Here is a 25,133-nt window from a genome sequence, read left to right as displayed (position 1 = left end):
ATTGGTATGTTTTTCATACAGAACTTACCATCCACTAACGTAAGAGGCTCCTTGGCAGGACCCCCTGGAGTTTTGGGTCTGGACTTGAAGTTCCTGGGGTCAGAAGCTTCTATTCCCTGGCTGTAGACGGGTCTGAGGCGTGCTGAGGCATCAGGATGGGCGGCGAGAAGCACCCTGAGGATGTTAAGGACAACTTGGAGCCGATCCGCTGATGGGTTCTCCTTCACTCTGAAGGATGAAGACGCCTTGGTACTCGTCGGGTCAGACCTGGAGCTGTACAGGTCTGACTGGACTTGACCGCTCTGGAAAACACCAAGTTATTTGAGTGTCCAGGTTTACGGAAGGACTTTTTTTGTGGGTCTACTCATGATGGTCATGTCTACCAAACGTTATGATGCTAAGTGAAACAGACTTTGCGGATGGACTTTTAACATATCTGACATGTCTTACTAAGTTTTTGAGCAAATGAAAGACGTTAAAAAATAACTGTCCAAAAAATGTTCTGGGTTCATATTGTGCGCCCTCCTTTAAAAGAGTGCAGATAGGGCATCTTTTTTTCCTCCCCACTTCCTCATGTTTTCCTTTTATCCATTTGAAAAACGCGGGCCGTTAAGTAGCGAACCACTCTGTTGGTCATTTTTAATTGTCATTTTTCATGGATGACTCGTGACTGTGAAGCTGAATTCCTTGTGTGCTTTTACAGCTGATTCTGATCTGATTCTAAAATTATTACATTGATTTTTTTTACTTAAAATTCCACACCCCATAAAAATAGAGTGAACAAACCTTCCTCAGGCTTTCACCGCCGCCCGCCTTCGGGAGAATTCCGAGACGCTGGAGGTACATTTGCAAGTTTCTGCTAAGCTCTGCCTTCACCGGCTTCAGCCTCCGATCTACGGGGTCCATCGCCTCGGCCGCCGGCCTGCCAATGAGCTCCGTTTATCCAGACGCACCACTTCCTCATCGTCTCGAGTGTCTTACCTGCCGTCCTTGTTGCCGGCGGCGGCGCTCATTGGTAGTCGATGAGGAATCTTCCTGACTTTGGAGAGTTCTTTGGCCAGAACATGCTGGGTGGTGTCGTCCTGCCACGTCAAACCTGCACACGCACAAAATTTCAACGACGACTGAGCAGTCAAACCAAACAAACTTGGTTCCAATTGGAAATACCTTTCTCTTCAGCAGTTAAGATGAGCAAAGCACGCGCTCCTTCTGTGAGGTCTGACTACAATACATCTTTATTTAGGGATTTATTTATTTTCCAGGCTCCTCTCAATGCATGTGTACAGTATAAGTTCCACTATTCAAAACCAACAACAAATAAATTAACCACAGTGTTTTTTTTCAGTGCATAAAACTGACCATTCAAGAATGGCAAAAAACAGCAAAAATTCCAAATCTCCCCCCAAAAATAAACAAAAAATAATATTGGGCCTACTTATGTTGTAGTACGGGCAGTTAGTATCACTAGGCCATGTCTGCCATCTCGTGGAGAATGGTGATATTACAAGTTCAAACGACAGATGACGCATTTTTACACATCCGCAAATTCACATAAAAGACATTTTTCTTGTTTATTTATGTTTGTTTTTTTGGTCTAGTTTTCTGGGTTTGCTTTCTCTATTTACCCCATTCTGTTGCGGAAAACGCTTACTAATTGTTCATCAGCTTTTTGGGGGAAATTTGGAGGGTTTATAGGCACACATAAAAAAATCATCATAAAAAAATTCGGGGGACTTAGGGAAGAATTAATGGGCCACTGAAGAATGTGGTCGAGAGGCCCGATACGGCCTGCGGGCCGACAGTTGCCTACCCATGTTCTAGTAATGGCATAAATCATGATTTTGCATGAAACCAAGATAAAATATGCATGGGAGGTGCAGGAATTATTTTTGCTCACCTGGGGTTGCCATCGTGGCGTCCAACAAAGTAGTATCCGTGACTCTGAATGTGTGTGGCTTTAAAAGTCAGGCCCCGGCCTGGCTGCTATGTTGTCAACTCTTAGCCAGTTTGCATCAGGTGTGACATACAAGCTTGAGTATAAATGTGCGTATTACAGATTTTATCATTTAGTCCGTCCAGTGATAGATAAACAAGGAATGACTGAACATCCCACTGGGTCGCCGCTGCGCTTTCCACACCGCTACAAGAACAAGAGGAACTAGCCACTAGCGACATTGCAAGCTAAGAGGCTTGGGCCGAGTAAAAATGACTCAAAGTAACCCACAATTCCACCAAATAACCGCTAATGCGTACTATGGTGGTTCGGTCCTTATATAGTGAGAGAGGGGCGACTCCTGCCAGATATCAAAGTGCGTCGTCTGATTTAGCCACAACCCCAAAAAAACCCCCAAAACTGATATGAAAACAAGGTGAATGTTTTATCTCCACTATTGAGCACAACATACATTTTGACACACTTTCAGCAATTATCTTGAAAGAATCTATTTCGGAACAAATCTCTCAACTGACTTTACAGGCTCGTGAAACACCATCATGGCCCTTGTCTATTTCCTTTCTGTGACATTTGAGCTCGGCTGTCATTTCCTAGGATTAAAACAAGCAATTACCGATTCGTCCTCATCTCTCGGCAGTTCCGCACCGTCTGTAGCACCTCGTTAACACCCAACCCGACACAGCTGCTGAATAGTTGCCATCAAATGCGCCATAAAGGCACTGGCAGCATGCTAACAGAGGTGAGGCTAATAAAGCGAGTGAGGCGCGGTTGACAATTTATCTCCTGGGGTGCTGGCTGGCACGGCGTCCCGACTGCTCGTTAGTGTCGTTTCTTCCACCTCGCCACGCTGCAATTGTTCATGAAGAGATCACTGTTGTTTGTTTTCGATGTTGCATTTTTCTATCAAACTCCTTTAAGATGTCACTCAAAGCAAAGGGGCCTCATCAGCCGATCACACAAGGGGGCGCTTATATGCTTTCTGTCTCCCTCTAGTGGACGCTATCGCACTTTTCAACTCTTGCCATGAGCAGATGATTTTGGAATTACTTTTTTTTTACCATTTAAATCAGTTCCCAGCTACAGAAGAGTATTGCTGCCACATTAGAAAAAATAAATACATTAAAAAAAAACATATTGCAATAAATTAAAAGTTTTACAAAAATAATAATCATTGCTTTGTTTTGGTTTGCTAAACGCGCAAATCAAACTTCGTTTTAATGTGATGAATTTTACTTCCTTATCACATGACATCATGAAACATCACGTCAAAAGATGAAACTTCATGTGAAATGTGAAAGTGATCAGGTTATACTGTTGAATCGATCATGTAGCACCAATATGGAATTTATCATATTATAACCTGAGATTTATCATGTTATATTGTGATTCTCAACTTTTTTTTTTGCTAATGTGGCAGCGATACACTTCATATGCACGTGTCATAAACATAAATGGGAATCTCTTCTAACAAACATTGCATGATCACAAGCACCATTTCATCCCCAAGCTGGCATGCATGCGCGTGCGTGCGTGCGCTTACCCGTATTGGCCATTTTGTCCAGTAGCAGTCGAAAATGTTGTACGACGGGCAGGGTGACATCGTAGGAGTAAACGTCGCTCACCGGGATGGAGTAACACCTCCCGAACATCCCGTCTACAAACGCACGTGAACAAAAGTATTGGGACGCCTTCCAGCCTGACGGCAAGTCAAAGTGCTAAAACGGTTAAAAAATAGATTTTTGGGTTTTTTTTAAATCTCACCATTGACGCATAGCTCGAATGGCGTACACAGTTCTTGCTCAAATAGACAACCTGGAAATAACACAAGAGAAAGACAATGATCTTTCAAGAAACTTTTTTTTAAACGGCAAAAAAATAATAATAATCTGCCCACCTCAAAAATCAAGAAATGCCCAGGCCCTGGTTTCAACTGAGGGTTTCATTTTGAAACAAGGGTTAAGGTTTGAACTCAAGACTGTGTTAGGGTTTCAAATTAGGGTTTTAAATCAGGGTTCCAAGCCTATTGACATCACTCAGTGGGCCATCTGTGTGATGCGCTCAGACGGCTGCTAAACCACACTCGCGCGCACAACCGTTGAACAGGGCACAAGGATGCTGTAACCATGGCAACAGCTCATCAGCTGTGAGACCATCAAAGGGCGACCACACTCTCACACACTTGCATGTTTTGCCTGTGTGCTTGCCACCTCTTGCTGAGGTGTGAACAGAATTGGTGGACTTTGCAGCTATGGAGGAGGAAGAGGAGAAGGAGGATGAGGAGGAACTATTCTGGAGTGGCGATGACTCTGTGGTCATGTCCCTGAGAAGCACACACACGTGAAATGGGTTGCGGGCCAGCAAAGCAATGCAAACTAAGTGGAATTAGCAGGAAAGCAGAGGAGGACTACATTTCCCATGATGCACTTGGCACCTTCTGCTGCTCTGCCCACAACTTCATGGACACAAAGAACACAGGCAGGCTTTCTAATGTGGCTTTGACCTGTCGTGTTAGGCGTTCAAATTAGGCCTTTCAACCATTGTTAGCGGTTCAAGGCAGGGTTACGGTTTCAAATTGGGGTTTGAAGACTGGAGTAGGGTTTCAAGATAAGGTTAGGCTTTTAAATGAGGGTTTTAAGTGTGGGTGAGGGTTTCAAATTGGGATTTTAAGCACGGGGCCGGGTTTCAAGGAGAGTTTCAAATTAGGGTTTTAAATCTGAGTTAGGGTTTTAAACTTTTGTTTGGGTTTTAAATGAGGGTTTCAAGCTTTACTCGGGGTTTTAAAAAAGGATTAAGCATTCAAGTTAGGTTTTCAAGCCAGGGTTAGGCTTTCAAATTGAGCTAGGGTGTCATGGTGAAATTTTATTCCAAGGGTAGGGTTTCTCACCAGACTTCGGCTTTCTAAAGGTTTTAAGTCTAGGTTGGGGATTCAAATAATGGTGTTAAACTATTATAAGTGTCTTATTAAATGAGGGGGTTTTCTTAATGATATTGTGGAGTTTTTAATGAGGATTACGTGTTCAAATTAGGGATTCAAATCAGGATTGGTTTTTCAAATTAGGGTTTAAAGTACAGATGAGGGTTTCCAATGAGAGTTTTAAACCTGGGTTAGGTGTCCAAATTTGAGTTCTAGGCCTGGGGTGGGGTTTATAGCCTAGGTTAGGCTTTTAAATTAGTATTTCAAAACAGGGTTAGGTTTCAAGGCTAGCTGTTGTTGTCTCATTTTTGGTCAAGTGTGTGACTAAATCCGTCTGTCTATAAACTGTCCACACCAATTGTGTGTGCACTGAAACGGTAAAAGTGTCACCATGGCAATTGACGGCGGACGACCTTCAGGCTAGCGATTAGGCGAGCATGCATTTTTTTTTTTTTTTTTTTTTTTTAACCAGGGCAATAAAGCATCATCACTGTCCTAACAATCGATTGTGGATGTGACAAATTAACACACCTGCGCCTCCTGAAGATAAAAGAAGCATTCAAGAAAGGTGAACAAACATCATCACCATCATCATCAAATGTCCTGCAGTTGCCACACTTTGCTTACTTATTATTCTTATTATGTAACCTGACTACCAGGGAAGCCCTGAGGAGGAGTACAACCCCCCCCCCCACACACACACACACAAAACATGCAAAAATGACAACAGAAACATACCTGGGGGCACATAAACACATACACAATGATACACACACAAAACACATAAAAACAATCACCCATTCAAACACACACACGCACACACACATTATTTTAAAGTTTTAAATTGAATTTTTATGAACACTTGATTTGTCCCCTGCAACCTGGGCATACTGAGCAACTTTGAACAAAAACACAACACAAATGTAAAATGAAGAGCACTCTATGAGGACAAAATACATTTTAAGAAATGTATTTAAAATGTAGATATTAATGTTATGAGTATTCTATAATTTAAAAATTATTTTGTATGGATGGTGCATTCATTGTCTTTGTTTGCTATGTTAGGGGCTAATTGACATACTTTTTTTTAAGGGACGGTGTGATTTTTTTTTCCAACGGTCTGTTTTTTTTTAAACACTATTAACAGAATGCAAAATATGTTCAATGACAAAACCATATTTTCAACGCAATTCTTAGTGAAATAATTGCTAATTACATTACATAGGGCGGGTCTTCCCTTAGGAGGCGGCCATGTTTCACCGCCATCTTTCTGCTACGGATACCTGAAGAAGACAAATTTCGGGAACGTAGGTCCTAATCCTAACGACGAAAACATGTGTAACAAATTCCAGGCACTTTCTCGTCACTTGAGCGACTTTGGGATTTTATTTGGGACGTTTGGGAAGACATTATGGTTGCATAGCTGCTGAAGAAGTTGGTGATAGGCTGGCCAAATGTGGTTTCTCCGGTGCACCGAAGTGCGCGTTTTTCAAAATCCACGCGCTTCGAGTTAGGTTGTTGCATTCTGTTATTTCACCACTGGATGGCACAAATTCTACACGCGGTACCTTTCACATGTTGCATTTATATACAGTATATATTTGGACATTAAAAATACACATATTCATACTCATGGTATGTCTACCTATTTATTCACTTTAGTTAAGGTCAACTAATGTGTTTGTTAAATAGCGCATGTCTTGATAACTTCCAGAGTAACGGACATACTTGTTTGTTTTTACATTGCAAAAAATATACATGTTGAAAATGATTTAGGAGCAATTTCTATGCATATTAACTCAACTCGTTGGATTACTCAACGTGATGATCGTAGTTTATAAATACGTAGGTGTAAATGACGCACGATGCTCATTTGAATGAACATCACGGACCTGTTTTATATTTATGTTGGGGGGTGGGGGGGTTGCCCCCCGACTCTCAGTTTAGTGAGAGCTCCGACGTTTTGACATCATTTATGTGTTAATTGACGAATCAACACCCAGCACAAAATGGACCCCAGCGGAAGCACAAGAGCCAGTAGCAGCGGCGACTCACCGACTAGCCTGTCAGCCAAGGCGGGGGAGGAAGACGTGCGCAGGAGGAGGACGACGAGGAGGCAAAAGGAGGAGAAGGAAGACGGCGGCATGTCTCTCCTGCTTTGGCTCCAACCGCACGTTAAAAGGCCATCCGTCCTCACGGGCTCTGCTCGGTCCTGGGGTGCGCTCGGGAAGGCACCTGCGCGGCCTGGCGAGCAGGAGACGAGTCGGTTGAGTGGCTGGACGAATGGATGGAGCGAGGGAGGGAGGGTAGGAGGCAGGCGGGCGGTGAGGCTGTAAGCTAGGGCGTTGATTGCTCTTCCTCCTCCGGATGCTGCTGCTGCCGCCGCCGCTGCTGCTCTCAGCAAGCGCACGGGTGTCTTCGCATGCTATACATCCGCCGCTCGCTTTCGAAATAAAAGTGAAAAAAGGCAAACGGAAACCAAACTGGCGGGCTCTTGTGGAAAAGCATGGCAGTAAAGAAAGTGTAGGGCACTTTGTTGCGCTGAACGGACTGGTCACTGCGAACTGCCAGAACCCACAGTGAAAAACACAAATTAACCACTCGCCAGTCTACCAAGGAACATAGAGACAAAACAATGGATTGATCGCCTTTGACTGTCAGGGCAACTAGACAAACAATGGATTGGTCGCCAGCCAATGTCAGTGCACATACAGACAAACAATGGATTTTTCGCCAGGCAATGTTACAACACAGCCAACGAACTGGTCGCCAGCCAACATAAAGGCACATAGATAAGCAAAAGACCGGTCACCAGTCAATGTGTCAGAGCAGTGCACATAAACAATACGAATGAACTGGTGACCCACCAATGTCCAGGATCAGGTAGAAAAACAAAAGACTGGCCGCCAGCCAATTTCAGATCACATATAAACAAAAAATTGGACTGGTCACCTGTCAATGTTAGTGCATATGTCGACAAACAATGAATTGGTCACCATACACTATCAGAACCCAAATTGAAAAAAATGACTGGTCGCCAGCCAATGTCAGAGCACATCTATAAATGATTGGGCAATAGTCAATGTCAACTCAGAAAAAAAACAAACAAAAGGACTGGTAGCCAGTCAACATCATCATATACACAATGGACAAACAATTGACTGGTTGCCCGACAAGGTCAGAGAACATGGACAAAAAATTAACTAGTCACCAGTCTATCTAGGAACATAGAAACAAACAATGACTGGTCGCCTGTCATGGTCACCACGTGATGCGGCAGGCGAAGCCAAAAGGTAAACAGAGCTGCATTGTGATGGTTTAGGTGGCTGCATGTGATATAAAATAACCCGAGACTTTTACTTGATTTTTGTTTTATTCCTTTCCAAGTTGACGCAGACGGGTCACGTGACCTTCGACCTAAGGCACAACAGGAAGGAGACTCAAATGTGAGCCATTCAAAATAAGAGTAAAAGTCCATCAAATTTGAAATGTGTCCCCAAGCAGAACACACGTCAGAATAACAGATTTCCTGTTCTACTCATTTTACTTTGAATACTTAAAATCATGACAAAAGCATATAAATTGAATAAAGTGATTTAAGACCTTGCAAGTAAAACGTGAAAGTATTAAAACAATATGAAAATGACACTCGCTAAAATATTGCTGCTTCATTAAGAAAAAACAAAAAAAACAATGGTCACTAGATGGTGCTGTTACATAATGATATGCAATCGTGATATTTTGGGTTTCTTTTTCAAGCTGCAGGATTTGTACTGTACATATGGATAGCTGTAGGCGTGATATAATAGCTCTCCATTTATAATTTTTGAATCCTTAATTTCACAATAAAGTCGCCTTTAAACACCTGGCTAATATTTCAATCTTATGCAAACAGCTCACTCACTGGAGCAGAACAACTTCCCAACACAATTACATCCTCAATTGTCATACCAGATAAACAAATGGCAAATAAAAGCCAGTGTAAAGCTTCGCTTAGCAAAACGTGTAAAAAAAAACCCAACAACAGAAAAACAACAACAACACAAAAAAACAAACAAAAAATGTATTTGGTTCTATTTGGTGGTGGCTGCAACTCACTTGCATCATAACCACAGAATTAGAAAAAAATGCACAAATTCGAATCTTACAAGGTAAAAAGAGATTGTTCGCAGCAAGCGCACGGGTGTCTTCGCATGCTATACATCCGCCGCTCGCTTTCGAAATAAAAGTGAAAAAAGGCAAACGGAAACCAAACTGGCGGGCTCTTGTGGAAAAGCATGGCAGTAAAGAAAGTGTAGGGCACTTTGTTGCGCTGAACGGACTGGTCACTGCGAACTGCCAGAACCCACAGTGAAAAACACAAATTAACCACTCGCCAGTCTACCAAGGAACATAGAGACAAAACAATGGATTGATCGCCTTTGACTGTCAGGGCAACTAGACAAACAATGGATTGGTCGCCAGCCAATGTCAGTGCACATACAGACAAACAATGGATTTTTCGCCAGGCAATGTTACAACACAGCCAACGAACTGGTCGCCAGCCAACATAAAGGCACATAGATAAGCAAAAGACCGGTCACCAGTCAATGTGTCAGAGCAGTGCACATAAACAATACGAATGAACTGGTGACCCACCAATGTCCAGGATCAGGTAGAAAAACAAAAGACTGGTCGCCAGCCAATTTCAGATCACATATAAACAAAAAATTGGACTGGTCACCTGTCAATGTTAGTGCATATGTCGACAAACAATGAATTGGTCACCATACACTATCAGAACCCAAATTGAAAAAAATGACTGGTCGCCAGCCAATGTCAGAGCACATCTATAAATGATTGGGCAACAGTCAATGTCAACTCAGAAAAAAAACAAACAAAAGGACTGGTAGCCAGTCAACATCATCATATACACAATGGACAAACAATTGACTGGTTGCCCGACAAGGTCAGAGAACATGGACAAAAAATTAACTAGTCACCAGTCTATCTAGGAACATAGAAACAAACAATGACTGGTCGCCTGTCATGGTCACCACGTGATGCGGCAGGCGAAGCCAAAAGGTAAACAGAGCTGCATTGTGATGGTTTAGGTGGCTGCATGTGATATAAAATAACCCGAGACTTTTACTTGATTTTTGTTTTATTCCTTTCCAAGTTGACGCAGACGGGTCACGTGACCTTCGACCTAAGGCACAACAGGAAGGAGACTCAAATGTGAGCCATTCAAAATAAGAGTAAAAGTCCATCAAATTTGAAATGTGTCCCCAAGCAGAACACACGTCAGAATAACAGATTTCCTGTTCTACTCATTTTACTTTGAATACTTAAAATCATGACAAAAGCATATAAATTGAATAAAGTGATTTAAGACCTTGCAAGTAAAACGTGAAAGTATTAAAACAATATGAAAATGACACTCGCTAAAATATTGCTGCTTCATTAAGAAAAAACAAAAAAAACAATGGTCACTAGATGGTGCTGTTACATAATGATATGCAATCGTGATATTTTGGGTTTCTTTTTCAAGCTGCAGGATTTGTACTGTACATATGGATAGCTGTAGGCGTGATATAATAGCTCTCCATTTATAATTTTTGAATCCTTAATTTCACAATAAAGTCGCCTTTAAACACCTGGCTAATATTTCAATCTTATGCAAACAGCTCACTCACTGGAGCAGAACAACTTCCCAACACAATTACATCCTCAATTGTCATACCAGATAAACAAATGGCAAATAAAAGCCAGTGTAAAGCTTCGCTTAGCAAAACGTGTAAAAAAAAACCCAACAACAGAAAAACAACAACAACACAAAAAAACAAACAAAAAATGTATTTGGTTCTATTTGGTGGTGGCTGCAACTCACTTGCATCATAACCACAGAATTAGAAAAAAATGCACAAATTCGAATCTTACAAGGTAAAAAGAGATTGTTCGAAGAAGGAAAAGTCATATTTTGTTTCGTTTCAGGAGAAATAAAGATTTTTGGGGGTTTTTTTTTGCAAAGAGTAATTAAAAACAGAAAAAACAAATCTGTTTCAAGAAAAAAAAGTCACATTTAATTCTAAAAAAAAAAAAAAAGAATCAGGGCCAAAGTTATATATTTTTTCTCCCAAAGAAAAAGGTCATACGTTGGGGGGGAATTGGGCTGTAAAAGTCATTGTTTTGAGGAACAAAAAGGACAATAATAAAATAAAATAAACAATTCTCCACCCTGATATTTTTTGGGGGGGGAAGTCATTTTTAAGGAAAACTGAAAAATTCAATAGAAAAGTAAGTATTTTTAAAGACGGAAACTAATTTTTAATCCTCCACTTTCTCAAAAGTTGAATTATTTAAAAAAAACAAATCCAATTTTATTCATAATTTTAAAAAAAAGAACACATCTTCCTCAGCCATTTTTCTAAGGAAAATTGGAGGGGAAGATTTGAACCCCCCCCCCCAAAAAAAAGGCATTTTCACCCCCGCAAGACAAACAAAAGATGTATTTTTCAAGAAAAAAAAGTGACTTTTTTCCCAACAAAATAATTCTTAATTATCACTAGATTTTGTTCATAAAGTTGAAATATCACGAGAAAATGGTTGCACACTAATTAATTTTTAAAGTGATTTTTGTCCTTCATTAAACTCCAAATATGACAAATGTTTCCAATCCCAAAAATATGACTTTTTCCCTTGTATAGTCCAACTGTTTTTTTTTTTAATTGAAAAGTGGATTTTAATTTCTTTCTCTTTTCCATGTGTCCCTTAGGCTCCTTCACACATGACAGACATTGTTAAGAAGAAAAAAAAAAAATAACATTCCAGCCATCTTATCTTGATCCTGCACGATGCAACATACACTGTACGTATTTACACAAAGGGACTTGGTGACGATGATAAATAGTGATAGCCAATTTGCGTTTGTTCCCTTTTGCCTCAAAGGCAAGGTCTGCCTTGCCCCTTCATGCGAAAGCTGCTTGTTTGGTTGGAAACTATGAAAGGAGCACAAACGGGGAGATTCGAATAACGCCCGAGTCATCACCACCACCACCACCACGATGATGATGATGACTTTAGATCAGATGAGTCTTTGTTTGGCCGTCTTCAGTTAGCTCATACCTGCAGGGGCCACAAAAAATACAACTTTCATTTAAAAAAATATATATATATATTTTATAAAGAAAATGTACAAATAATTTTTCATTGTTTTTGAAGATTTTCCGTCATCAAGAAAGAAAAAAAAATGCATTTCTCGAGTTAAAAAAACAATTTATTCTGGTATAATTTTTCCCAAGAAAAAACATCTTTTGAAGAAAGATTTTATTTTAATGAAGGGGGAGATAAAAAATATGTTTTGTTTTCGACAATTTGATTTTTTTATTTGTATTTTTTTTATAGGATTGTTGTGGGGGGGGCTGTTTAAGAAATATTCAACCCAAATAATGTGTTGGGGCAAATAGTCATGTTTAAAAAAAGTAAAGTGGCAGTCAAATTTTTTTTTACCCAATTAAAAAAAAAAAAAAGTTTTTAGAGGGAGAAAAAATTGCCTTCTTCTTTTGAGAGGTAAAAGTGTCTTTTCAACCAAAAAGTCGTTTGAAAGAAAGAAACATTTTTCAACAAAAAGTCAAACAACAATTGAAGTGATAACTGACCACTGCGTCCATCCCTTGGCGGCGTCTTCGGGGCCCAATTTGACCAGGACCTGACGGACAAAAGGGGCCCTTTGTCAGCTTGCTCATGTGACATGCAACAAACACCAGCTGGTGGAGAGTTCTTCATTTTTTTGGTCTTGTACCTTTCCCAGCAGGCCCTTGTGTCTGGAGAGTAACCCTCCACTGTTCTTGACGGCCACATCCAGAGTTCTCCTGTGGAGCTCCACCAGGGAAACGCTGAACTCGAAACTGAGCCCACATATATATATATATATATATATAAAATCATTTCACACACACACATATATATTATATATATATAAAAAATTATTTCACTGCAAACTAAAACACACTCTCTGAATGTAAATAAAAATGATGTGTGCCGCATGTATGAGGGTTTAAGGTAAAATTATGATCTCGTGTTGGAATTTTGTCATCAGGATTCACTAATTTGGGAAAAAGTTTTTTTTCCCATTTAGTCCATTAGTTTCCATGACCTATTGTGACCTTGCTACTTACGTCTGATCATAAACGGGGTTGAGCGTTTTCTTGAAGGTGTGAGTTTTTCTCCTTCCCGAGCGTCTCTTGTCAGGGAGCAAGTAGAGGCGCACGTATGGGTCTGAGCCGTGGTCGGTGAATGATATCAGATTCCTGAGCACAAGCGACGACAAGAAGAAGAGGTTGTCAGTGGATTTCCACATCACCATCAACTCCCAAAAAAAACAAAAAAAAAAAAAAAAAAAAAAAAGAGTACGTGTGTGTTTTTGTTACCTGCAGGCATGGACCACCACCACCAACTTGTTCCTTTGGGAGCTGTGTCTTACCGTCAGCTGGATCTCCCCCAGGGGGAAGTAGCTGGGTCCAGAACCACTAAAACACACACACACAGCAAACTTTCTCATAAAAATCTGTGTATGGGCACAGAATTGTGTTTGAAAGTGATTTTCAGTGTTTGAAGTGGATTCCAATTAGTTTGAAGCACCCGTGGAACGCATTTGTCGAATTTCAAACCTATTTGAAGCTCGCTTCAAATCGCCGTCAATTTGAAGCACAGCAGACAAAAAAAATGTCTCTCACATATGTGAAACCCATTTGAAGCCAACAAGGGCTCGTGTGAAATGTGTCGTGAAATCTTTTTAAGCTCCTTTTGAGTCAAGGTGTTAATTTTGAGTCGATTTGATGCTTCTGAATTCAAATCAGCGCCAGTTTCAATAATAATAATAAGAATAATAATACATTTCATTCATAAGCGCCTTTCAAAACACTCAAGGACACAAGCATATTACGGACAGAAAAAAAAATGCCTCTAGCATATTTGAAACCCATTTGAAGCGTGTGTGAAATGTGTTTATATGTAAGTTTCGAGCCAATTTAATGCTTTTGAGGTTGGTTTGCCACTTATTTGGATCTGGCAAATGGGAACCCTTTCATATGCAACATCTTGATTACGTTAATGCACTTGACTTTGGAGTCAACCAGCCCTGCCTCAAACATCGCCAGTTGCTCCAAAATACTGCTGCTCACCTCTCAAATGGAGCACGTAAGACGAATCACGTAAATTGAGCCCTTCTTTTTTTGTCTTGTTTTCACTGTTTTTAACTTTGTGTCCGTATTATTGTTTGGAAAGGATGTCGACAAAGTATTGACAGGGCTTTTTAGTTTTAGAGACTCTTTTGGATAAAAAAACTGTCTGCTGTACTTCTGCATCTGCTGGAGTCTCTGTTGCAGCTCCTGAGCAGCGAAGGGGTAGGAGATGTCGGAGGCGATGCTGGGCGTGGCCTCCTTGCCTCCGTCCAGGAAGTGCTGCGATCCCGTGATGGCCACGTGCGACGAGCTGCGGCCGCGCTCGGCCAGGCTGCCTCCCTTCAGCCGGCTGTCCGGCTCCTCCAGCTCGGACTCCCGACGCCGCCTCAGGCCGTCCTGGCCCGAGACAGAGTAGGAGCGCGGGATGTTGGCGGCCGAGTCAGAAAACTCGGACGGCCGTGGCGTCAGGTTGGCGGTACTGGACTTGAGCCCGGATGAGGCCTGGTCGACGCCGAAAGATGCGTCTTTGTCCAGACAAAGGACCTGAAATTGCACATGACGTGAGGTTTCTTTGAAAGGTTTCCAGCGACATTTCTTCGTGCTTTTCGGTCCATATCCAGATAACTGTTTTATACATAAAAGGTAACTTCGACTGTTAAAGCCTGCTTGCATTGGGGCCAAGAGGGCACCAACAGAAGCTGCAGATAAAGATATTTATGTTTATTTGTTTATTGATAGGGATAATCGATATGTAGCACGTTGCAGGGTTATACAACGCTGAACAAAATGGTGTGTTGACTTTCAATTTCATTTCGTCAAGTGGTTGAACAAAATCAAATCATCTGGTTCCAGAAGTAGCTGTCTACTTTCAATTTTAGGTTATTTCATTCGTTTTCCTCAACTATATTTTTTTACGCGCTTCACCTCGTGGCAACCCATCGGGCTACGGGATGTACTACCTCACACACAGTGGCGGGATTTGTGACCACATTTGAGAGCGCAATAGAGGAGGAGATTATTGTTATGGGCTGCGGACACCCAGAGCTGTCCAAAAATAAACGTGAGCTGACTTGGCGTTTTGTCAACGAGGAGGCTGGCATACCCGATACTGATATTATTAATGTTGAACTGTACCAAGTGTAGCATTAGCCGGAGCTACGTTATGAACCACTTTGTTCTCCATGGCTCTTTGTACAGTGGATGGTACAGCTGCTATCTTCTAACAAGCGAAGCCCCTCCCCTTTTTCTCCAGTGTGCGCGAATGAAGTCACTGCATCACCAGGAACTCCCGGGGTCAAACGCACTCACGCCAAGGGACAATTTTGAGCAATTTTATGCATGTTTTTGGAATGTGGGAGGAAACATGAGTACCCGGAGATAACCCACGCAGGCCCGTGGAGAACATGCTAACTCCACACAGGAAGGCCAGAGCCGGGATCGAACCCACGACCTCTGCACTATGAGATCGACGCGCTAACCACTTGACCTCAGATCTATCTATCTTAAAATATTTTCACTCGTCAGACTTTGAATCTCGAGGCGACACAATGACGCTTTGCTCCTGCACAATGAGGAAGCGGGGGAGTTTTGCAACACTTCTCAGACAGCTCAAGCTAGTTTCAAAATTTCACATTTGATATTGTACAGGACTACTTTTTTTTTTCCTTTCAAATGAGGTTAGTGCAGATGTTTGGTACCCGCAAAGCTATTTTCATCTTGAGACTGCAGCTGGGTCCAGAGTTGCGCAGAAGAAACTGCTGGTTGAGGGTCATGTCTTCGGCCTCCAGCAGGCGGCCCAGAGGCAGAAGCAGCGTGCCCAAAGAGCAGTTGTCGTGTTTGGCATCCTTCACCTAAACACGACAACACAGATGAGGTGAGAAAACATGAATGTGGCTTCCGTTTCTCTTGGTTTGGCAGAAAGGAGGAGGAAGCTTTTGTGTACCTCCACCTCCAGGTCTTGAGTCCTGGGGTTGTGGATGAGGAAGGAGAAAGCTTCTTCCCACACCGGCTCGTTGGTTTTGTAGCGTGTCTGCCAAAGCACAAAACCACCGATGAATGTCCATTTCAAGTTGATTTAAACACGCAGTTGTGCTGTGAGATTCACGTTTCATTTGTTTCATGACCATATTTTTGTATATCTAGAAAGGTTCTACAAAATAAAAACACGAATTGTAATGATGCCAATCTCCACCTATTTTTTTTTTAAACTAGCCTTATAGGTCATGTCAAATGTAATTGTTTTTTTTTTTTTTAAATATTATGCCACGGGGCGCAAATGACCCGGGGGCCATAGTTTTTCTCACCTTGCTCTCATGGGACTTGTGACCCACTCGGAGCTGGACAAACGGACTCGGATCGCTAGTCACTTTCTTTCCAGCCTGCGCAGCGTGAACGGAAAAGATTAGAAAAGATCAAACTAAATAATCCCGGTTGCATGCACACTACATGCCATTTCACAATGAAAAGACATTCCTTTCACATTCAAGGACCAAAGATGTTCTCAGCGAGGATGCAAAACACAGACGGTAAAAAGAACCCAAGGCAAGAACACCCAAAACACCTCAAAATGAAGTTGACATGAAGTTATTTACAACACACGCATGACACAATTGGTGTTAAGACGAACGGATGGATTCTGAAACTATTTTACTCCCAGAAATGGAGAAAAAAAAAGTTTGGTTCAAAGCAACAGGTGGTGCTATAACTAAATTCAAAACATGAGGCAACTTCAGCTTTTGTGTGTGTGCGTGTGTGTGTGTGTGTGTGTGTGTGTGTGTGTGTGTGGGTGTGTGTGTGTGTGTGTGTGTGTGTGTGCGTGTGTGTGGTTACCTTGAAGGCCTTATCAAGCGAGGCCTTCTTCAGCCCCACCTGGTTGAACTCTAAGGGATAACACTACGGGATGAAGGCCATATGGAGAGAGCCAACACACACACATACATGAACACAAACCACCAGCACCACCAGCAGCAGATTATTAGGGAAGAGCATGCATGGAGGAAGACACACAAACACACACACATGACACAGAGACAACATGGTTGATTAGTGAATATCCCCAATGAACACCTTCAAGTAACAAGAAAAAGCTGCTTGAGGCGAAGCCATGATGAGTGCGTGCCTTGAGATACAAGTCGAATTTCATCCACTGTACATGAAAGAGACGGTCACAGCTGCTCACTAAGATGCAGTAAAAATACAGTGAAACCCAGTAATATATGCGGGGGGCATACCGGCCTGCTTATTGTGACAATCCACATATAATTGACCAATTTATGATTGCATTGGGGGGAAAAAAATCCTATTAATTGTTGACTAAATGGGGATATATGCAGCCCAGAAGCATTTTCCACGAAAATGATGGTTGGCTCCTAAAATGCAAAAGAAATGTATTTTATTTTTTATTGTTATTTATTTTTTTAAATAAATAACAATAAAACCCACACCGCCCGCGAGTACCTATACAGTTACATGAAGGAGACTTTGCTGTTGGTGATGGTGAGGGCGAGGGGGGGCTATTCACAGAACCACCCTCTTATTTCACAAGTAATATTTTCCCAATCCCCTGCTGGGCCCCTTTTTTGTTGGGTAAATAAATATTTTTCTTGTCAATAAATAAGCGGCAATTTATCACAGATTTTGGGTATTCCTGGTTGGGCCTTGTCCCAGCCATGTACAAATAGCAGATGTTCATTTTAAGAAGGGTCTTTTAAATAAAAATGTTTTGCAGAGGATAAAGAAGACATGCATGCGAGTGCCCCTATAGGATCTGTCTACATGTGTTGCTCAGGGTCTGTGTTCAAATATCGGTTGCTTAAAAGGTTATAACACGGCAACCCTCGATGCTATCAGTTAGCCAAGCATATGGCGTCTTGTAATGTTTGTTAGCATGGAGATAGCACAAGGCGAATTTTTGTGGCTGTTTGAAATACACACAGTGAGTGTAATTATCTATGTTGTGAAGTCAGTTAGCTTCACGGACATCATCAAAGGCTTGGATCTCAATTTTTTGCTCAATTAACCAAAGGACAGCTCACGTCTCATAAAATGTGTATGTCGGGTCACTTGTGTCTCAAGGCACCATTGTTTATCCGCTGTGGGGGGAGGTGAGGGCAGCAGGGGACAACACTGCCCTCGTTGCTCATCAGACAGAAATCAGATTTCTTGACAGCGATGAAATAAAGACCTAGAAATGCCGGCCAAGAGCAACTCGTGTAAGAAATTTGAGAGCAAAGTGTGAAAAGATAAGAAAAAATGACCATGATTGACGTGGGAATGTTTCCTGGAGGAATCACGAGGAAGGAAGACATCAACTGAGAACATTTTGTTCCAAAATAATCGTAAATAAAACACTGGCTCCATAAAAATGACAAGAAATCATTTACAAGAGAAACTAAGTGAAACATGTTTTTTTTTTCCTTTTCTATATTTAGTTATAGGGTTTTAACATGGATAAATGGAACTTAATTAGCTTTATTTTTCATCTTAATTGCTTTGGGCACTAATTACAACGTAATGGATTCATACAGTATGTGCCCAGAGTCTAATTATGAAAGAATAAAAATCATCTAATTAACTCTAGAAGAATTAGTCACATGTTATAAGACGATGTTGTTAAGCAGTGGAGTACGGTATATGCCGAGCGCCACGTCAAGGCTCAAAATGATTTTTTTTTTCTTTGTTGAGCAGCTTTGCAAATTAACGATTTCATTTGAGGAGCAACCCAGTTACCTGAACCAAGGTTTTATGAAACAATAAAAATATGACAATATCACAAATGAACTATTGGTTTTCTTTTTTTTGATATATTTAACTTTTTTTATTTCTTGAAGTCGCATTGTGTATACCAGTGAACCGTATTTTCATGTCTAGAAGCAAAATTGATTACAAAAATTTTGAGAACATTTATTGTACACAGCTCAAAGGTCAAACTCAAAACTCTATTGTGAAAACAAAGAAATAACATTACTGATTTTACAGTGATTCCTTGCCACTTCGAACTTCAAGTTTGTGGCTTCAGTGTTTCGCGTTTTATTCTTTAAAAAAAAACTCCTGTAGTAATTAACCTCGAAAAACAAGGGATTACTGTCTTATTATTTCAAACTATATTAATATACTTTTATACTTGGCTAACGTAGGGTGTAGCGGACAGTTATTCCTTACCGGTTCAATTTACCAAGTTGATTTTCTTGATGAATTAGCATGCTATTTTGCTGTGCTAGCTGTGCCAATCGTAGGTTAGCATAGCAATTAGCGTGTCTTGTAGCTAATTAGCCACCACAGAGGCGATGATTACTGACAGAGGGGCGACTCCAACGTGTTTAGCCGCACCGCTAGCAAGCCGAAGCTCGCTGCTGGGTAGCTGATGCGGCGTTAAGTAGCACCGAATTTCTCTCAACCGGATGTGCGCATAGCACTACACTCGTGTACTTTCCTATTACGTCAAAAGCCAACAGTGGACATTACTTCTGTAGATGTGAGCGGCACGTGTGCGTGAGGCCCGGCGAGCTTTTGAGGATTGTCTCAGCGGTTGATTATCAGTTTTCCTATTCAAGGTGTTTTGATGAGACGCAAAATGGCTCGCAAAATGTATTGCCAAACTGCTCGCCAACTGTGATGCAAAACGGCCTGTGAGACTGCAGCTGCGACGCATTGAAGACTCAATGCTGACAACGAGGCGCTCTAAAGCGACACATTTTCAGCAATTATCTGCAAACACGTAAAATCTCTGAAGACTTGACTCGGCCATCTCTGTTCCTTGCTGACCCAAATAAAAAGCATTCATGCATGCAGTTGCAAGTCAGACGTGTGCGACTCACAAATAAGCTGCGGTAGAGCGAGGCCGTGTTCTCGCAAAACACCAAACCGGCAGCTTGCCGCTCGGAAAGATGCCCGCTTCCCACGTTGCCCTCGAACACGCTCTTCACGTGCGACAGGAAGATGAGAGGGGAAAAGAAGAAGGAAAAGGAAGAAAGAGAAGCAGAGGAGGCTGAAAAGCGGACGATAACTTCGTCGCCATGTCCAGTCAGCAGAAACTGAAAGGACTGGGCAAAGTGCACCTTTTGAAAGTGAAGTCAGAACGTTTCCAGAAGAGACGCTGAGAGGAGAATATTGGTCGTGACGCAAGATTCGGGTAAAGATTTGGAAATAAAATGCTCATTCAGGATGTTTACACTGTCCATATCATCTCAAAATATTTTTTTATTTGGTCAAATTAAAATGATGCCCAAGTTTTATTTGTTCAAATGTGTTCAAATGTGTCAACTCGATCTGTAGTTCCACCGCCCCCTCAAACCTTTAAGTACTTTTTTTTTTTCCAACTCAAAATCATTCAGCGTGAGACTTGATTCGATCGAGAAGAATTTCAAGCATCAGGCGGCAACACAACGAATAAAATCAAAGAAAAAAAAATTTCCAAATATTATGATTTCTTTAAGACTGCGAAACGTTTTTTTCTTTCCTAAATATTCAGGAATGGTTTGATTGAGGATTGTAATAGTAAGAATAATGATAATGCTTTTTTTTTTATAAATGATTTAATTAATTTGAATGACATATCCAGTGCAAAACGTCCTGTATATTAAAAAGAAAAAAAAATCACTATTTTATACAACTATAAAATTAATTAATTTAGAGGAAGAAAGAAATAGAAAAAAAAGTAATCAAATGAAAAAGAAAGTAAAAGAGAATAAATGGAAAACAAATAGAAAAGAGAAGTGCTTGTAATTGTGAAGCGACTTTGTGGACACACTGGATATCTCACCCGCCATTTTCTTGTGGTATACAAAAGGTCCCTAATCAAGTGGCTAACAAGACCGATTGCTTGACTTGCACTTACGACGTAAACAGAAGAGAAAGAAGAAACGTGTTGTCAAAGAACGTCCACCTAATTTTTGAATTCACTTTGGCACGTGTGCTCACCGGAAGGTTGCGCGCCGAGTCCAAGAAGACGACGAGGAGCGCCGAAGAGAGGCCGTCGTTGGCTTTGCCGCGGTCGGCACGGATGCTGGCCAGTGCCTGAGAATCAGGAAGCGAAGGAGGAAGTGACATCACGGCAGGAAGAAGGCAGGCGGGAGATGTTCCAGGCCTCCCCGCTCCTTACCTGGTCCAGCTTGTCGGGCGTGGACAGCAGAGACAACCACTCCAGCTTCATGTGCAACTTGCCGGAAGCCACGTCGTCCAGACTGAACCACTGCACGCACAAAAAAAAAAAAAACACGCCAGAGTGTCAGGACTCTTCACAATGCCACAGTAATATGAGGCGCTCTTCGCAGAGGATAAACAAGATGTGTTCCTCATCTGTTTGTGTTCAAACATCCCGTTGCTTTACAGGTTAGAACACCGCCGCTATTGATGCAAATGACTGTTTGGCCTTCCTTCCTTTGTACGGACGTATACAGCAAGGACGAAATAAATATGTTTCAAATGAACTGCAAAAGCTCACATTGAATATTAATAATTGACAGAGACAAAAAAGAAGGACATTTTCACTGTAACTATAGTTTTCATTGCTTTTATAAGCAGAAGTTTCAGTTAGTATCCTTCTTTTAAAGCATTTTCATTTTCTTATCGAGATAAAAACTTTTTTTCAATCAATTTTTTTAGTTTGTTAATTTTCGTCAACGACAATAACCGTGGTTAGCGTTAAGCTAGCTGAGGCTGCGCAGTTGTTTGAAAAAAAATACACGTCATTCACCGGAGAACTCCGACTTCCACTCATCACAGGGTTAACTTCCTCCGAGTTTTCCCGTCAAATGCTACGCGGAAAAGGATTCAGGTGTCAATCATGTCAATCAAGGGCTGCTTACCTCGTCCACTTTCTGCTCCTTGACAACCTCGCACAGGTCAATGGTCACGCTGGAACGACAACAGCCCAAGTCACGACACAACAACCATACAGGTCCTTGTTGACCTTGTGTTGCTACGTTGTGTCGCTACGTTGCGTTGCTACGTTGCGTTGCTACGATGCGTTGCTACGATGCGTTGCTGTTGATATTGCCTTGACACACCGATGTTGACTTCGTGTTGCGCTGACAGTGTGGTAACGTTGTGTCACAGTGATGTTGTGTCGAAATTGCCTCAATCCTGTGTTGTGTGATACTGTATCAGCGTGTGTTAGTATTGCGTCATGCACCTTCCCAGCACGTCGTCTTTGTCCGTGTCTTCGTCGTACAATTGGACCTCAAGATTTTGTCCCTCGGGGTCCATGACCTCCGCCTGCATGGCACAGCGCACAACCGTCAGCACGACACAATCCCAACGCTTCATTCCTGTCGTCTCACACGACACCGAGCGCACAGAGCCTCGTCACCTCATAGACGGCGTTCCACTTGGGGTTGACTGTCTCGTGGATGACTTTGCTTTGGAAGAGCTGGTTGCCCACCCGGATGACCCCGTACGGGTCCGACTTGCCCTTGATGAGGCCGCCCAGGAACTTGTCTTTACCCAGAAGGTCCTGCGCCTCCAAGAAGTGGATGCGCAAGATGCCCTGATGGCCGCAGGGTTAGCGTTGTGAGCACAGACAAGTCAGCAGAAGCCTGAAATTGTGCGTGGGGGAGGGGGGGGGGGCGTACTTGAGGCACGGGGAAGAGAAGGCGGCTGAGCTGGGCCTCGCCCACCAGAGGGATGGTGATACGGTTGGGCAGCACCAGGAAGCTGTAGATGATGTCCTGGATCAGGCTGTCGGACAAACCGCTGATGGCGATAAGAAGGAAGAACTACACTTAGACACAATAGAAAAAAAAAATACAGATGATGCCATTTCTGGAGATATTGCATGTTAATGTTGATGAAGTGAAGCTGAAAGGCTGTGTTATTAATTGCGGAATGAAGTGGAACAATATGGGGAAAAAATGTGAAATGTTACGTTACATTATGAGCTGCCCTGAACGAGAGGAACAATTTGAGGTTGGAATGGTTTGAAATAGTCACGAAATGTGTAAATTGGAGTCAAAAGTCTCTTGATTTTGGGGCTTTTATTTTGAAAATTGGGGAAGTTGAGGGAAATGGGAAAAAGCGGAACAGTCTGAGGTTGGAACAGTTTGAATAGGGCATGAAATATGGAAACCACAGGATAATGTGGGGAAAAAATTGGGGGATTTTATTTTGAAACAAAAAAATGTGGGGGGAAATGTGCGATTTCATGTCATTGTGTACCTAATGCAGTGGCCACCAGCGTATCTACAGGTTTAATTTGAAGTGCTTTGAAAAACCTTTTTGAGCCCATTTCCTTCAAACTGAACACCTGTCAATCACTACCTGTAACCACGAGTGGGCAACATTCGATGTTCATGTTATCTTGTGACTCAAATTGATCCATTTTAAGTGAAATAAAAAGTAAATGAATGATTTGGAGGGAGGAGGTATGAAACTTTCTTGGCCTAATAAGTATAAACTAAGACATATGGGTCATTTCACATGTTTGCGATTCAAAGATTTGATAATGGCGTCAATCGTAAGCTGTCATCAAGTTGTTTTACTGAAGTGACACAATTGTCCACTAGAGGGCGAAATGCTCAGCATAAATCCACTGTTGCGGGGAAACTCATCCACTTAAGGTTTTCTGTTTCCTGCAACTGTACCGCACGCGCGGAAAGATCTTTTTCGTTCTGAGTTAACTTGCCGACCACAAGACACTGGTGAACGCGCGCACGCACATACACACACACACACACACACACACGCGCGCGCGCACACACACTCACACTCACTCGTGAGACAGCACGTTCACTTATGCTGCAGTATTTCTATTGTAGGTGTGTTAACTTGGCAAGATATGCGCATTCCACAAAGAGACGCGCGCGCACGCACGCACAACACATATGCAGGCAGAGTATGAAAGTGAACAGGGTGGGAGCGGTGAAGGTCACCGGTGCTTGATCATACACGTATACACGCACGAAAATACACGCACACGCGCACGCACTCAGTCCCAGTAAGAAAGTGAAAAGGGCAGGGCAAGTGCAGTTCACCTGCATGATGGATCTCTCTCCCCCTCTCTCTCTCTCTCTCTCTCTCTCTCTCTCGCTCTCTCTCTCTCTCGCTCTCTCTCTCTCTCTCACACACACACACACACACACAGTCACAAAATGTTCAAAGGCACACATGCAGACGCTCAGAAGCACAAAATTCATCCACTCACTGACGCTTTCAGTCACACACTCTTACAAAGTCACACGCATGCACATATGCTCACTCATTCATTCACTCACCCACTCACTCAGTGGCTTCCCAGCACGCCCACCCTCTCACAGGAACCCACATGTACACTACCACAGGCCGAGTATGAAAGTGAAAACGGGCGTGGCCAGGCACTCGACTGCACACGCACGCCTCCGCCAAATGACACACACAGACCCGTCGAACGAGGACGGCGACATTTCAAAAGGCGGAGGGTCCGGCCCAGCCAGTTTGTAAGTGATGGAAACAAACAGGAAGTGAGCAGGAAGCGCCGCTCACATCCTCTCTGGCTTTTATTTATTCGAAAGGCCCCAAATTGTCGTTCTTCCACCGACGACGTGCATGCTGTTGACCAGATAAAAGCTTCAAAAAGCTTCAAAGCATGTGACGCATGCTCAAAAATGCGAACACATCCGGAAAACAAGAAGATTACATGCGAGACCCTTTTTACAGATACACACTTGTGTAGAGACTGAGTTGGGGTTTTTTTTGTTTTTTTTTTGGGGGGGGCAGGGATGTTGGTAATCTTTGCAAATACTCACACGCGCACGCACGCGCGCGCACACACACACACACACACACACACACCGACAAGGTGCTCTCCCTCCCTCTCTCTGACACACATACACTGTTCGCATTGTGTCCATCACTAACTCTGCCAAGAGCTAAATTATCTTAATTGCGCCAATAATCCCGCCACGTACTTGATCCCAGGAATGTCGAGAACGTTGGTCAGGCCTGTCCAGTTGATGTCCAGAAGCTGCAAGACAGAATCACAAAGACATTAAAAAGGGCATTTTTAGGATTTATCTTTCATAAAATTTTTGAAATGGTGTACCTAATCAAGTGGCCAATGAACAGAGTAGCAATGCACCTAATGTATGTTTGTGTGTGTGTGTGTGTGTGTGTGTGTGTGTGTGTGTGTGCG

At 42.3% G+C, this 25,133-nt stretch overlaps 2 protein-coding genes across 7 annotated transcripts in view; both read right to left on the bottom strand.

Moving 5' to 3' along the window:
* LOC109518903 (receptor-type tyrosine-protein phosphatase N2-like) overlaps positions 1-7,269 on the bottom strand; it is a 53,253-nt gene extending 45,984 nt beyond the window's left edge. Inside the window, exons 1-6 of one of the 3 annotated variants that reach the window (XM_019875053.1) lie at positions 6,924-7,269; positions 3,716-3,766; positions 3,495-3,608; positions 982-1,096; positions 787-922; positions 29-302 (exon numbers count right to left, since the gene is read on the bottom strand). In XM_019875053.1, the coding sequence (XP_019730612.1) occupies positions 29-302; positions 787-922; positions 982-1,096; positions 3,495-3,608; positions 3,716-3,766; positions 6,924-7,014 (781 nt within the window). In that variant the 5' untranslated portion in view covers positions 7,015-7,269. Of the gene's footprint in view, positions 1-28; positions 303-786; positions 923-981; positions 1,097-1,897; positions 2,122-2,567; positions 2,835-3,494; positions 3,609-3,715; positions 3,767-6,923 lie in introns of those variants that run through there. The other 2 variants (XM_019875055.1, XM_019875054.1) reach the window with 2 other exon arrangements.
* Positions 7,270-11,097: 3,828 nt separating this feature from the next.
* The window catches only part of esyt2a (extended synaptotagmin-like protein 2a), a 29,460-nt gene continuing 15,424 nt past the window's right edge, over positions 11,098-25,133 (bottom strand). Inside the window, exons 8-25 of one of the 4 annotated variants that reach the window (XM_019875050.1) lie at positions 24,910-24,965; positions 22,600-22,720; positions 22,338-22,514; positions 22,161-22,243; positions 21,835-21,883; positions 21,129-21,218; positions 20,948-21,043; positions 19,846-19,947; positions 16,859-16,921; positions 16,333-16,407; positions 15,972-16,058; positions 15,727-15,879; positions 14,205-14,572; positions 13,277-13,375; positions 13,025-13,156; positions 12,649-12,754; positions 12,506-12,555; positions 11,098-11,972 (exon numbers count right to left, since the gene is read on the bottom strand). In XM_019875050.1, coding sequence (XP_019730609.1) covers positions 11,927-11,972; positions 12,506-12,555; positions 12,649-12,754; positions 13,025-13,156; positions 13,277-13,375; positions 14,205-14,572; positions 15,727-15,879; positions 15,972-16,058; positions 16,333-16,407; positions 16,859-16,921; positions 19,846-19,947; positions 20,948-21,043; positions 21,129-21,218; positions 21,835-21,883; positions 22,161-22,243; positions 22,338-22,514; positions 22,600-22,720; positions 24,910-24,965 — 1,953 coding nt within the window. In that variant the 3' untranslated portion in view covers positions 11,098-11,926. The remainder of the gene's footprint in view (positions 11,973-12,505; positions 12,556-12,648; positions 12,755-13,024; positions 13,157-13,276; positions 13,376-14,204; positions 14,573-15,726; positions 15,880-15,971; positions 16,059-16,332; positions 16,408-16,858; positions 16,922-19,845; positions 19,948-20,947; positions 21,044-21,128; positions 21,219-21,834; positions 21,884-22,160; positions 22,244-22,337; positions 22,515-22,599; positions 22,721-24,909; positions 24,966-25,133) is intronic. The other 3 variants (XM_019875049.1, XM_019875051.1, XM_019875052.1) reach the window with 3 other exon arrangements.

Source organism: Hippocampus comes, unplaced genomic scaffold (genome assembly GCF_001891065.2).
Source record: "Hippocampus comes isolate QL1 unplaced genomic scaffold, H_comes_QL1_v1.1 scaffold20, whole genome shotgun sequence".
In the NCBI taxonomy this organism is placed as follows: domain Eukaryota; kingdom Metazoa; phylum Chordata; class Actinopteri; order Syngnathiformes; family Syngnathidae; genus Hippocampus; species Hippocampus comes.
The sequence above is the reverse complement of the archived record's forward strand: the minus strand, read 5'-3'. Positions and strand labels throughout refer to the sequence as shown.